The sequence below is a fragment of the Nicotiana tabacum genome, chromosome 16 (assembly GCF_000715075.1).
Source record: "Nicotiana tabacum cultivar K326 chromosome 16, ASM71507v2, whole genome shotgun sequence".
NCBI lineage: Eukaryota > Viridiplantae > Streptophyta > Magnoliopsida > Solanales > Solanaceae > Nicotiana > Nicotiana tabacum.
In genome coordinates this window covers 3,940,559-3,953,499 of record NC_134095.1, presented here as the reverse complement: position 1 = coordinate 3,953,499, position 12,941 = coordinate 3,940,559, and the positions used below count along the sequence as shown (strand labels likewise).

Below are 12,941 nucleotides of genomic sequence, written 5' to 3'. Positions count from 1 at the left end.
TTGGCCATCCCCTTGTATTCCTCTCCTTCATTCATAGCCACTGCTGATTGAGTACTTCCCAGCTTGTGTAAGCCAACCATTCTCCATATATCCTGCCTTAAATTTATCCCTTATATTACATATCTTCCTCCAGTGCCAGCTACAGTCATTTGGTGGCTTATATTGCCACTATGATTGTCCTTTTATGTAAATATAATTGACCCACTTTACCCACATATTATCAGCTTTCTGGGCAATGTGCCAAACATACTTAGCCACTGCTGCCTCATTCCATGTGATACACTCTTTGATCCCCAGTCCTTCCATCTGTTTAGGTCTACATATCAGGTCCCAATCTACCAGAGGTGCTCTACTTGTATTGTTTTTACCACCCTATAGGAAATTCCTACAAATGGCTGTGATTTTCTTTAGTATAATCTTTGGAAGTATGAAGATTGATGCCCAATAAGTTTGAGTATGCATCAGTACTGAGTTCACCAATTGTACCTCCCTACATATGACAAGTTCCTGGATGCCCAGCTCCTTATTCTAGTTGTCATTTTCTCAACCAGCAACTCACATTCTGTACTTGATAGCTTCCTAGGGGAAATTGGCACCCCGAGATATCTAAATGGTAGCTTCCCTTTTTTATAACCAGTAAGTTCACACAGGTCAGCTATACTTTGTGCATTCATGTTGGCCCTCTTTTTTAGACTTACTTGCATTCATACTTAGCCCAGATGTGTTTGAAAATGTCATTAGCCCTCTTAGCATAGCTACCACTGACTGAATTGTTCATTTACAAAATAATGGTACATCATCTGCAAAACATAGGTGGTTCAACTTTAGGCTCCTGCACTTGGTGTGATATTCAAACATCTGCATCTCTGTCACCTTCCCCATTATTCTTCTAAAGTATTCTATGCGAATTACAAAAATCAGTGGAGATATGGGATCTCCTTGTCTGAATCCCCTTTCTCCTTTAATACACCCATACATTTCACCATTGATAGCAATACTATACTGAGTGGTCGTGATGCAACCCATTATCCACTTTATGAATCTTTGGGAAAAGTTTAGTGCATGCATCATTTCTTCCACAAAATCTCATTCCACTAAGTCGTATGCCTTCTTGAGATCAATCTTTATTAAGCAGCTTTGGGTAGTATTCTTCCTGTTGTAGAGCCTTATTAGGTCCTGACAAATCAGTATGTTTTGAACAATACTTCTGCCTGCTACAAAGGCACTTTGGTTCTCTGAAATTATTGTGGGAAGCATTTTGGAGATGACCTTATAGATTGCGTTACAGCATGCAATTGGCATGTAATCTCCAACTGAATTAGCATGGCTGCTTTTAGGGACTAATGTGATCACTGTCTTATTAATGACTTTCAGCATTTTCCCCTTTATGAAAAACTACATTACAGCTTCAATCACATCACCCTTTACAATATCCCAGCTATCCTTAAAGAATTGACTCCCATAACCATCTAGTCCTGGAGATTTATCCCCAGATATCCCCCATAATGCCTCTTTCACTTCTTCTGAGTTAAACTCTCTTTCTAGCATACTCCTCTGGTCATCTTTGAGTATATTGCCTTCCCTGACAAGGCAAGTATTCACCTCCATTAGCTGTACTAGTTCCCAGTAGATCTTTGTAGAATTCAATGAACGTAGTTGCAATCCCCTCTGCTGATGTCTCAAATCTGAGAATATTCTGCTCGTGTTCCTCCCGGTCTTCAGCATACTGTGGAACATCTTTGTATTTTGATCTCCTTGTGCTAGCCATTGTAGTTTGCATTTTTGACTTAAGTACTGATTCATGGCTTCTATCCAGCTGTAGCAGTCCTCTGATAGTAGTCTTTCCTTCTTCAGTAGTTCTTCATTCCTTGGATCTTGCTGAATTTCCAGGCTTTTAATTCCTTCATGACTTCCTCTGCTTTCATCTTTACTTCACTAAATTTTTTCTTGTTTAACTTTATGAGGGTGCTTTTTAAGTTGTCCAATTTCTCTACTAGTTCATACATCTTTGTTCCTCTCCTTTTTGTTTTCCAACCATTAGCAACTCTTTCCCTGAAATTAGGTGCTTGACTCTACATGTTAAAATATTTAAATACTCTATTTTGCTTCTTGTTTCCCTCTTACCAGTTTATCAGTGCAGGGTAATGGTCAAATAGCCCTTCGCTCATAAAGTGCACTTGTGAGTCAGGTAGTGCTACCATCCATTCAATACTTACAATCACTCTGTCAATTCTATTGTATACCCTATACTGCCCTTCCTGCTTGTTATTCCAGGTGTAAAATGTTCCTGATGACTTCAAATCCTGCAAGTTGCATTCACCCACACATTTCCTGAAATCCTTTATTTTTGCTAGTGCAATTGGGCTCCCTATTCTCTCATCCATATTGAGTACACAGTTAATGTCTCCCAACACTGCCCATGGGCCATTCATTTGATCATATACTTCTTTAATATCTTGCCACAATGGTCTTCTGAGTGCCATGTCATTATAGGCATAGACTATGGTAACCCAGAACTTCCTTCCTGTCCCCATATGCAGCACCTCACAATGCATCAATTGATCTATTACTTTTCTGATACCCCATATACTGAAGGCTTCCACAATAACCAAATTCTTTCCCCAGGATGCTGTGTCAAATTAGTAGTAAATGACCAACCATTACTTAGGTTAAGAGCAGCTTGCTGAGTTCTAGCTCTCTTAACCTTAGTTTCCAGGAGACCAAATAGACCTATCTTAGCATTGTGCATGACTAACTGCACTTCTTTTTGCTTTTCTGGTCTATTTAGTCCCCTATTATTACAAAATCCTATTCTAGCCATTAGGAGGGGTACCCCATCCTTTCCTCTTTCTGGACCACTATACATTGTCTTCCTTACCCGATTGCATTGCTTCCCTCTTTACTGGCTTTGCCTTCCATTTCTCTATTCTGCATTCCCAGGGTTGCAAAAGCATTCCCTGTTTCAATTGAAGTCTCCTGAGTCTGTACCCTTTTCTTAACATATTTCCCTACCTTGAATCCATTGTTTTCAGCCCCTTTGTTCATTTGCATTTGACCTGCTTGTACTCCTACCCCATTATTCTGGTTAGTCTTCTGTTCCACAATTTTCCCTTTCCCTTTGTTATTCTGTTCACTTCCTTTGTCTTCCTGAACTGCCTTCTTCTCCTGCTTATTACTTACTTCCCTTAGTTGTTTCCTGTATTCAGTTACTTCATGCCCATAATTCTTGCATTTGCTACATAATACCGGCTTCCATTCAAATTGCACCTCCTGCTCTATTATCTTCCCTACTTCATTTTCAAACATAACAGTGGAGGAATATGTTTGGTTAATAGTCACTTCTACCAGCACCCTTGCATAAGCCAGTCTCTATCAGATTTCAATGGCTTCCTTGTTATTCCTGCACTCTTTGTGAGGGCATTTATTCCCCAATAATTATATTTTAGCGGTATAACTGTATTAGCTATGACGAGACAATCTTTGGTTACAATTTTATTCAATCTTAAGCCTACGGGAGAATAGTTTCAGTTCCCACAAGTTCCATCTTTTCAAACAAAGTAAATTTAAAAAATGCAGCGCTTAGGCAAAAAGTGTCAAACTGGCAATCTCAACTATGCAAGAACTCGCAATTGACCATGAGAGCACACAACAAATTTGTCTAGCGGTGTCACTTGGTTTTTATTTAATCGATTAGCACATCATTTCAACTTGTATTTAATAAAATTTCCGACGAAGCGGTGTCACGTGACACCACTTCAATAACGTGTATCCGCCCTTGCCTCATCTTGTTCCTCTTGCTACACATGTACAATATTGAGAAATACTTTAAGAAGATTAAAGTTGTGAAAGAGACTCGTGTTTATTTTTCTGTCATTGAATTTTCATTTGACTATTGGTGTTTCTGACAATTTTCTCAAACTTCTTTTTTGCGGGGATATGAGTTTATTGACATTTTACAAGGTCACTAAAGGTCCCAGCAAAAGCTCATATAAGCTCGAGACCCTTGAAACTTAAATTATTTTTTCAATTGCATACTTTAACTTTGTGGGAGTACTATATATTACCCCTAAACTAGTTTGAATAGGATTTATTAATACTGCGAGATACCATCATTAGATTTAGAGCCAGGCGATGCAACTCACAAACTGCATATACTTTTCTACATCGTGTATTATTTATATATAAAAAAGGTGAGAAACTCTTAATTTAACATGAGATATTCAAGTTCACTCGATGCAACATTTTCCGCCTCATACATATCTGCTTCATTGTAAATATAAGGTGGACTAATCCAAGGCAAAGTATGACAATAATAAAATTGTATATTATATAAGGTAGTTGACATATATGTAATATTTTGAAAATCTTATTCACAAATTTATTAGGTGTGATTCAACAATATGATAAAGTTTGCATAATTTTAAACTTTAATTTATATGGTCCAAATTGGCAATATATATCAATACACTCGCCGAATGTATGAGTCCATTACAACTATTCAAATTATAATAAAATCATGTTTCTTTTGTTTGTAATAGGAAAGTCATTCAACTATATTTATAGCATTCAGAAGGTCTCTTAATCAAATTCTCAAACTTTCTGGTAGCCAAATACCTATTTTTACCCTCTAAATTTTCAATTTTTATCGTTTCTTTTAACCTCTTTTTAATATTATGATATTGTTTTGCTATTATTAATCTCATCACGGACTTACTTATAGAGCAAATAAATCTTATTTATAGAATAAAAAGGTAAAATGATAGATTTCTTTGCTTTCCTCAAGGCCTTGTTGCAATTTTATTGAGCACAACAAAAACAACAAGGGTCCTTATTGCATGTTTCGGATTAGCAGTTTAGTTGAGAATATCATCTTATTAACGTCTTTACTTGGTTGAATGTAGAATTTATGTTTAATTTCTACTCTAACCTTTTTCTTTAATTTGTTGAGGAAGTTAGCTGCTGCAAGCATGCATGTATATACCAATTTAATTATGGATTGTGTATTCTAATTTAACCTCAGTTTACATTCGATCTGCCTTCATATAGTTTTATTCTTTTGGTTTGTGTTTTTAAAACACTCTCTCCTTCATATCAGTCATGCGATTTAAATGTGATCGTAAAGGTTGGAATAATTTGATACGGAACACTAACTTTGTCCGGTCGCACTTTGCTCGTTCTCAAGCTCGTCCCTCAGCCACCCGACTCTTATTTCAACTCAAAACATATCCTAAAAACGTTACTCTCGTACAGAAATGATAACAAGAGTCCTTTTAGCATGTTTAGATCTGTTAGTAGTTTTGTTGAGAACATCGTCCCATTAACGACTTTACTAGTTTGAGTAATGTGGAATAGTATTAGTTTTACTCTTAATTTTTTCTGCAGACAGCTTGTTGTAAACGATTGTTAATTAGGGGTTGATTATGCTTTTTTCAATTTCAGTTTCGACCAATTTTTGTTCTAAATCTAGTCCAGATTTTCACATTAAAACAAATCCTTTTATATATTTTCTTCATTAATTCAGAATAAAATATTTTTTGTGATTCTAGAAGAGGAAAAAACATAAAAATAAAGAAATAAATGAGCGGTTAGAGACGCAAGCATTTCTTCTGTTCCACAAAATTCCAACTTCTTTGTTAGTATGTCTTCTTCCATTTGGTAAATGACAATTATACCCAATGCTATTACACCTACTTTATTAGCACTAGTGATTCTACTTCTGGTCCCTCGTGTCTTTATTTCTTGCCTTTTTTCTTCTTAGAAACAACAAGTGGATGTCTCAAGAGATTCAGTGGCACAAGAGTGGGAAAAAAAACAGGCAAAACACATTTATCCATGAATTTTTGCAAAATTAGTTATTTTGTGTTTCGCTAAAAGTTTGGTATATTAGCTTCTTTTTATATACTTCCTTCGTCAATTTTAATTGATTTTTTTTTGTTATTTTTACATATATTAAAGAACCAACACTTAAGCATTATTTAACAATGAAATTGACCATATTAACCTCAATTTTTTTTATTAAAAATATAATAAATACTTCTAGCCTCTTTACTCCAAGGGCAACTTTAAAAAAAAAAGTTAATTACTCCTTGATATCTGAAAATCAAATATTGTTGACCATACAAAAAAGGCCAAAAATTAATTAAAGTGAACCGAATGGAATATGTATATATACCTTTCATTGAGCTTGAAATATTTTAGTTATATTAACCGTTTTAAATTACCACGTAATTAAGGAAAAAAAGGTCCAAAATTCTTCTTGAACTTTACGAAATTGGTCACTCATACCATACTTTTTAAGTTTTTATCGTTGTCTAAGAAGGAAACCAATTTAACAGGAATAAGAGAAAGCACATTTTTAATGTTGTATGATCTTGTTGAGGCGATTCTTTAAATTCTACTTCCATTAAGTTACTGGATTAAAATTTGCTTATATAATTAGTTGTATGAACTTCTCTTTTTATTAAAAAAAAAAATGGGTAGGGCAAATACGACATTAGTGAAATGTCTTGATCTATAATCACTTGGGTTACCTTTTCTGCCATTTGTGAAATACTCTATAAAGTTCTTTTTTCACAACTTCTTTTTATAGAGTTGGCCTTGAATAGGAGAAGGGAAATGAAGAAATTAATAATGGTAATTGTTTCAAGCCATAAATTAGTAGAATTTCATTATTTCAAATAATGAAATTTGTTGGACATTGAATTTGGGTCGCGGGTCACCCATATGGACTGACCCGATATGTTTTTTAAAGGAGATATAATTAAGGGAAGTTACCTAGAGAAGGTTTAACTCCTAAAATAAAACTACCGCACGTTGAGAAGTAAGGGGGAGCGTGGGGATCAACGTGAGTTAGTTTTTCACGGTGGTTTTATTTTCTCTGAGAACTTCTTCTCTTTATAAATCAACGATCCCCTTCTTCAGAGAGAAAAACTTTGTGATAATCTCCCTATAAAGATAGAAATACAGTAAAAGAAAGAAAAAGTTATTTAGTTCGTGAACAAGAATTTCGTTTTCAAGAGAGACGAAATCGGATTCGGGCAATTGATTGGAACAGATTCTGCAAATATCTTCCGCTGTTGTTAACAGGTATACAAATTCTATGTCCCTGTTACTCAAATTTAACTAACAATAATATCAGAGCGTAAGATTTATTTGATTCCTAGACTGTGACCGAAAAGATTGGATGAATAAATTTACATAGAACAAGTGTTACAGTGATAGGTGATCAAATTTTTTGAGAAAACGATGGCACTTACGGTCCTAATTGTGAGATTCGTTTTGCGGTTTTATTTGTTTATGATATTCCGAGTATTGTTTATTCTCTGAAACACCCAATTTTTTAAAAATAGACGTGTGCTTTGGTGGTGTTACCAAACTGTGACTGGAGAGGTTAAATAGTACTAGTTTCGATTCTCAGAAGTTTTTTAAAGTATTGTCGTACTTCTTACTTTTATTCTGCACTTGCTTATGCCGTAAGTAATAATCTGATAAAATGATCCCGAGTTTCATGCAACTTTTCATTAGCATTTCGAATCAGTTGCTGTTGAAGCCTCGCTCCCTATAAAGCCTTGAAAGTTGTATATTGCACACTTCTACTTTTAAATATTGTATAATGCATGTATGGCAGTCGAAATAAGTGACAGAGATTTTGTTTGTTTACAACAAAATAATTATGGTTTGTTAGAGATCTTCTGTACTTAATGGAATATTGTGTGGCTTCAGTATCATAATGAGTCACTTCTTGAAGACTTGCACCCTATATTCTAAGAAAGAAACATTGTCTGTTTCAGTGAATTAAAATTAGTTTAGTCCTGATCCCTCAATTAATATTATTCTATAAGTAATTGTGATATATGTTGTTACATTGAATGGTTGGAGTCATTCTTATTGTTTCATTGGTCCTATTTCAGATATGGCCGAACAGGAACAAGTTCGAATTACTCCAAGTGGGAGTTCTCGAAGACAAGGAAGGGGACAACGTAGAAGGGTACGTCGTCGCAGGACTTATTTCTGTAATGATTCAGACTCAGAGCCTAAAGTCATCAGGAATGTCCCAAGGGCGAGACAAAATCAGTTAAGGGATTGAAGGGCTGAACGAAGGGAAAGAGAAAAGAAATATATGGAGTTTAAGGAATTTAAGATGGGCCCTGATATTTCCGTTCCTGAATATGTACACCTTTTTAAGATAAAAAGAGCTGAATTGGCTAATTACGTAGAAATTACTGATTGGGAAGCATTAGCTATTTTAGCGGACAAGAGTTAGTGTTCGATTGGTATATGGATGTCCTAACAAACATGTAAATTGTTATTATGTGTTTTATTTTAATGAAATTTATATTATGTTATTTGTCTCACTAGTTACATACAGTGTTTATTATAACTTTTTGTAATGGATTGACACGTACAAAAAGCGTCATGTTCACGGTGTCAAGCAACATCTAAGCGTAATGTCAAATATGATTGCTCAACTCAAAAGTGCTGGCCATGTTCTCTCTGATGAGCAGCAGGTTCAGGCAGTGATTCGGTCTCTTCCCAATAATTGGGAACATTTGAAGGTTAACTTGACCCACAATGATAGCATCAAAACTTTTGCTGATGTTGCCCGTCATGCGGAGCTTGAAGACGAGCGGTTTGGTGTTGCTAAAGCTGTACCTAATGTCTTTATGGCAGAATCAAGTGATACAAAGAGATCAAGCTTCAAGTGCAAGAGAAACTGAAAAAATGACGGAAAGGGTAAGGAGACCGGAGAAGGACCCTCCAAGAAAAGAAACAAGCCAAATTCCAAGAAAGGAAAATGGTTCTACAAGAAGAAAGACAAGAGCAAGATGAAGTGTTACAATTGCCAAGTTCCAAGGCATTTTGCTCGTGAGTGCACTGAGCATTTCAAAACGCATCTCTTAGTGCTATATATGTTTCTAGCACTATTTTACTAACTGAATCTTATCCTGTGTGGATTGTAGATTCAGGGGCCACCGACTATGTGAGTCGCGATAGAGATGCGTTTATAGAGTTTCGTCGAGTTCCACCTGGATCAAAGCATGCATATGTGGGAAATAATGCTAAGCTTGAAGTCAAAGGAATAGGCACTTGCAGAATATACATGCATGGTGGCCGATCTTTGATGTTGCATGACGTCCTATATGTTCCAGAGATTCGATGAAACTTAGTATCTATGTCTATTCTTCTAGATTTAGATTTCAATTTGAACTTTAGTCGTAGTGGTCTTAGAATTACTCAAGACAATATTTTTTATGGTTTTGGACATCGTTATGATGGTTTTATTGTCTTAGATTGTAATCCTTCTACGTATAACTATTATGTTGACTGTTGTGTTATGGCATGTTATTCTAGTACAATGATGTTGATGTTATTACATGGCGTGAAAGATTAGGTCACATAGGGCAGGATCGAATGAGTAGATTGGCTAAGGAAGGACATCTAGGTCCTTTCTCTAAAATTGAAATGCCAATTTGTGAAAATTGTCTTGCCGGAAAGATTACACGTAAACCATTTGGAAAGGCTAAGAGAGGTGATTTTCCATTGCAATTAATCCATTCTTATATCTATGGTCCAATGAATGTGAGGGCTAGGTCTGGTGCTTTATATTTCATTACGTTCATTGATGATTTCACACGCTTTGGTTATGTCTATTTGATCTCTCATAAATCTGAAGCACTTGAATGCTTTAAGAAATATGTGAATGAAGTTGAGAACCAATTAGACAAAAGGATTAAGACCTTAAGAACTGATAGAGGGCGTGAATATCTTTCAAAAGAATTTGAAGGATTGTGCAATAAAAAGGGAATCACCAGATAGTTAACTATTCCATACACACCTCAACAAAATGGTGTAGCAGAAAGGAGGAATAGAACACTACTGGACATGATAAGGTCCATGATGGCGCAGACAAATTTACCTATCTCCTTTTGGGGAGATGTGCTATTGACTACAACTTATATATTGAACAAAGTGCCTTCTAAATCAGTTTCTTCCACTCCTTATGAGCTATGGACTGGTCATAAGTCAAACTTAAAGGATTTACGACCTTGGGGTTGTGCTGCATATATAAAAGATTCTTTTAGCAAGTTTGGTAAATTAGGTCCAAAAGGCAAGAAATGTATTTTTATAAGATATTCATAACACTCCAAAGGGTATATGTTCATTGGTGAATTAGAGGATGGAAGTGTTACTGAGATTGAATCGCGAGATGTCACATTTTTGGAAAATGATTTTCCAAAGAAGGGCGAGGTAAAGAATGGAGAGCCTCTTTGTGAAATGTTGAACTCAGATAGTCAGCAAGTATCTTCTGACACAGTTGATAATCAAATTGATCAAGATCTTATTCTTTATCCGAGTGGGAGTGGGAGTGGGAACTCTCAATCCCAAAATCCTTCTGACGAACCTGAATTTCAACTACGAAAAAGTGCCAGAAAAAATATACCCAAACGTATTATATTTTCTTGGTATCTCCCACAGAAATAGATGAGCCAAAGTCTGTGACCGAGGCTTTATCGAGCCCTGTAAAAGATGAGTGGATGAAAGCAGTGAAAGAAGAATTAGAGTCCATGAAAACCAACAAAGTCTGGGATCTAGTTGATCTTCCGCCTGGGCGTAGAGCCATTGGGAACAAACGGGTTCTCAAAGTTAAACACAAAGTGAATGGGTCAATAGAAAGATACAAAGCACGATTGGTGGCAAAAGGCTTTACTCAAGAAGCTGGAATAGATTATGAGGAAACATTTTTACCAGTTGTGAAGTTTACCTCAATTCGCTTACTTTTGGCTATTGTTGCACGTTTGGATTTGGAATTACATCAATGGACGTGAAGACAGCTTTTCTCAATGGAGAACTAAACGAAGAGATCTACATGGAACAACCTGTAGGCTTCATCGTTAAAGGCCAAGAAAAGAAGGTCTGTAAATTGAAAAGACCTATTTATGGCCTGAGGCAATCTTAAAGGCAATGGTATTTGAGATTTCACAAGGAGGTAATCTCATATGATTTCACCATGATCAATGAAGACCATTGTATTTATGTGAAGAAGCCCAATGGGATGTTTGTAATTCTTTCTCTTTATGTGGACGATATTTTATTGGCCTGAAATAATTTGGAGTATTTGAAAACTATCAAGCCATGGCTTTCAAAGTCATTTGACATGAAAGATATGGGCGAGGCTGACTATATCCTTGGAGTTAAGATCCAAAGAGACCGTTCCAAAAAGTTATTGAGTCTATCTCAAGAAACTTATATAAAGAAAATGTTGGAGCGTTTTCGCATGAATGGTTGCAAATCCATGGATACTCCTATAGCGAGAGGTGAAACTTTAAGCCTTGAAATGTGTCCCAAGACTGAAAATGAAAAGAAAGACATGTCTCGAGTTCCATATTCAAGTGTTGTTAGGAGCTTGATGTATGTTATGATGTGTACTCGCCCAAACATTTGTTATATCGTAAGTCTAGTTAGCAGGTATCAATCCAATCCTGGAAGAGATCATTGGAAAGCTGTGAAGAGAATTTTCAGATACCTGAAGGGAACTGCAGATTATTCACTATGTTATAGTGGAAATGATTTATACTTGAGAGGATATACAGATGTTGATTGGGCTGGTGATCAGAATGATAGAAAATCAACATCCGGTTATGCTTTCTTACTTAATGGTGGTACTATATCATGGAAAAGTAAGAAACAAACCTATATAGCCCTTTCAACGATGGAAACTGAGTTCGTGGCTTGTGCATCTGTAGTACAAGAAGTTGTTTGGTTGAAGAGATTCTTTGAGCATTTGGATATTACAAAGAACTCTCAGGGTCCCATGACTCTATATTGTGATAGTCAAGCGGCTATTGCATATACAAAAGATCCAAAGTATCACAGCAAGACCAAATACATTGACATCAAGTATAACTTTGTAATAGACATGGTAGCAAGTGGAGAGATAAATTTATAGTACATTCCTACACGAAGCATGATAGCTAATCCTTTTACAAAGGCGATATCTAGAGACCTATTTGAGAAACATGTTATGGCTCCAGGTTTGCAAGGATATGAATTTATTTATGTATTGTAAAACGACTTAACTATTATAATACACTCATCAATATTTGACTCTTGAATTTGTGCTTATATCTCGTATGCATGTGATGAATATTTTGTTGATAAAGTGTGTCGAACAAGTCGCGAGATTGGCTCTCTCACACGAGCAATCGCCTCTTACGTTAAGAATTGTGAAGAGATGAGACCTTATAGAATCTTGGATAATGTGAGGTTATATTCACTTGTAGAGGTCGGTCATGACAACTAATTAGACTTACGAATTTTATAATTCGATTATGACTTGTTTTGTAAGCCAGATGGAAGTTTCTCTAAGATGATGGTTTGAGGATTATTGAAGTGAGAAACTCAGGTTAGACATTTGGAGGTGTCTAGACCAAAATCTGTACGCTATTGAATGATTAAAAGAGTAAGACACACGCGCCAATATAAGGTGAGAACACCGTAACATGTGTTTCATACCACGTGTGTTATCGACCATGGGATAATGGAAGAATGAATCCCTGCTTCTTCATTGTGTGAGATCCCAAAGAAGTTATATCAACTTTTATAAGAATACCCTTTGACCTTTTACTGTCTCTTGAAGTGTCAATCAGTATTGCTACTTTAGCATGTCACTAGTAGCCATGAGTGATTCGGCAATGAAGTGCATGTCTAAGAAAGCAGCCGATTTGGAATGGAAAGATTCGAGTAGAAAGGGAAGACGACTAAAATTTAGTAATTTAACCTGTATTCATAGGTCGACCATTACACTTACCATAAGGGTATTGGGTGTAATTGTAGATACAAAGTTAAACATGAACTCGAGTTCGCCTCTTTTCGAGGATGAGGGATCGGATAACTAGCTACTAGAATAGCCAACAATGTCTAGGGTATTGCGGGTAATAATA

The 12,941-nt window shown here is 35.9% G+C and overlaps 2 protein-coding genes across 2 annotated transcripts; one reads left to right on the top strand and one right to left on the bottom strand.

Annotated features, from left to right (window-relative positions):
• Positions 1-1,395: 1,395 nt before the first annotated feature.
• On the bottom strand, positions 1,396-2,534 carry LOC142170629 (uncharacterized). Its single transcript, XM_075232520.1, has 2 exons — positions 2,125-2,534; positions 1,396-1,930 (listed from the first exon to the last, which is right to left on the bottom strand). The coding sequence occupies exons 1-2, from the start codon at positions 2,532-2,534 to the stop codon at positions 1,396-1,398; spliced, it is 945 nt and encodes a 314-aa protein (XP_075088621.1).
• Positions 2,535-11,164: 8,630 nt separating this feature from the next.
• On the top strand, positions 11,165-11,947 carry LOC142170628 (secreted RxLR effector protein 161-like). The gene has a single exon (XM_075232519.1). It carries the CDS (start codon positions 11,165-11,167, stop codon positions 11,945-11,947), a length of 783 nt encoding a protein of 260 aa, XP_075088620.1.
• Positions 11,948-12,941: the final 994 nt, after the last annotated feature.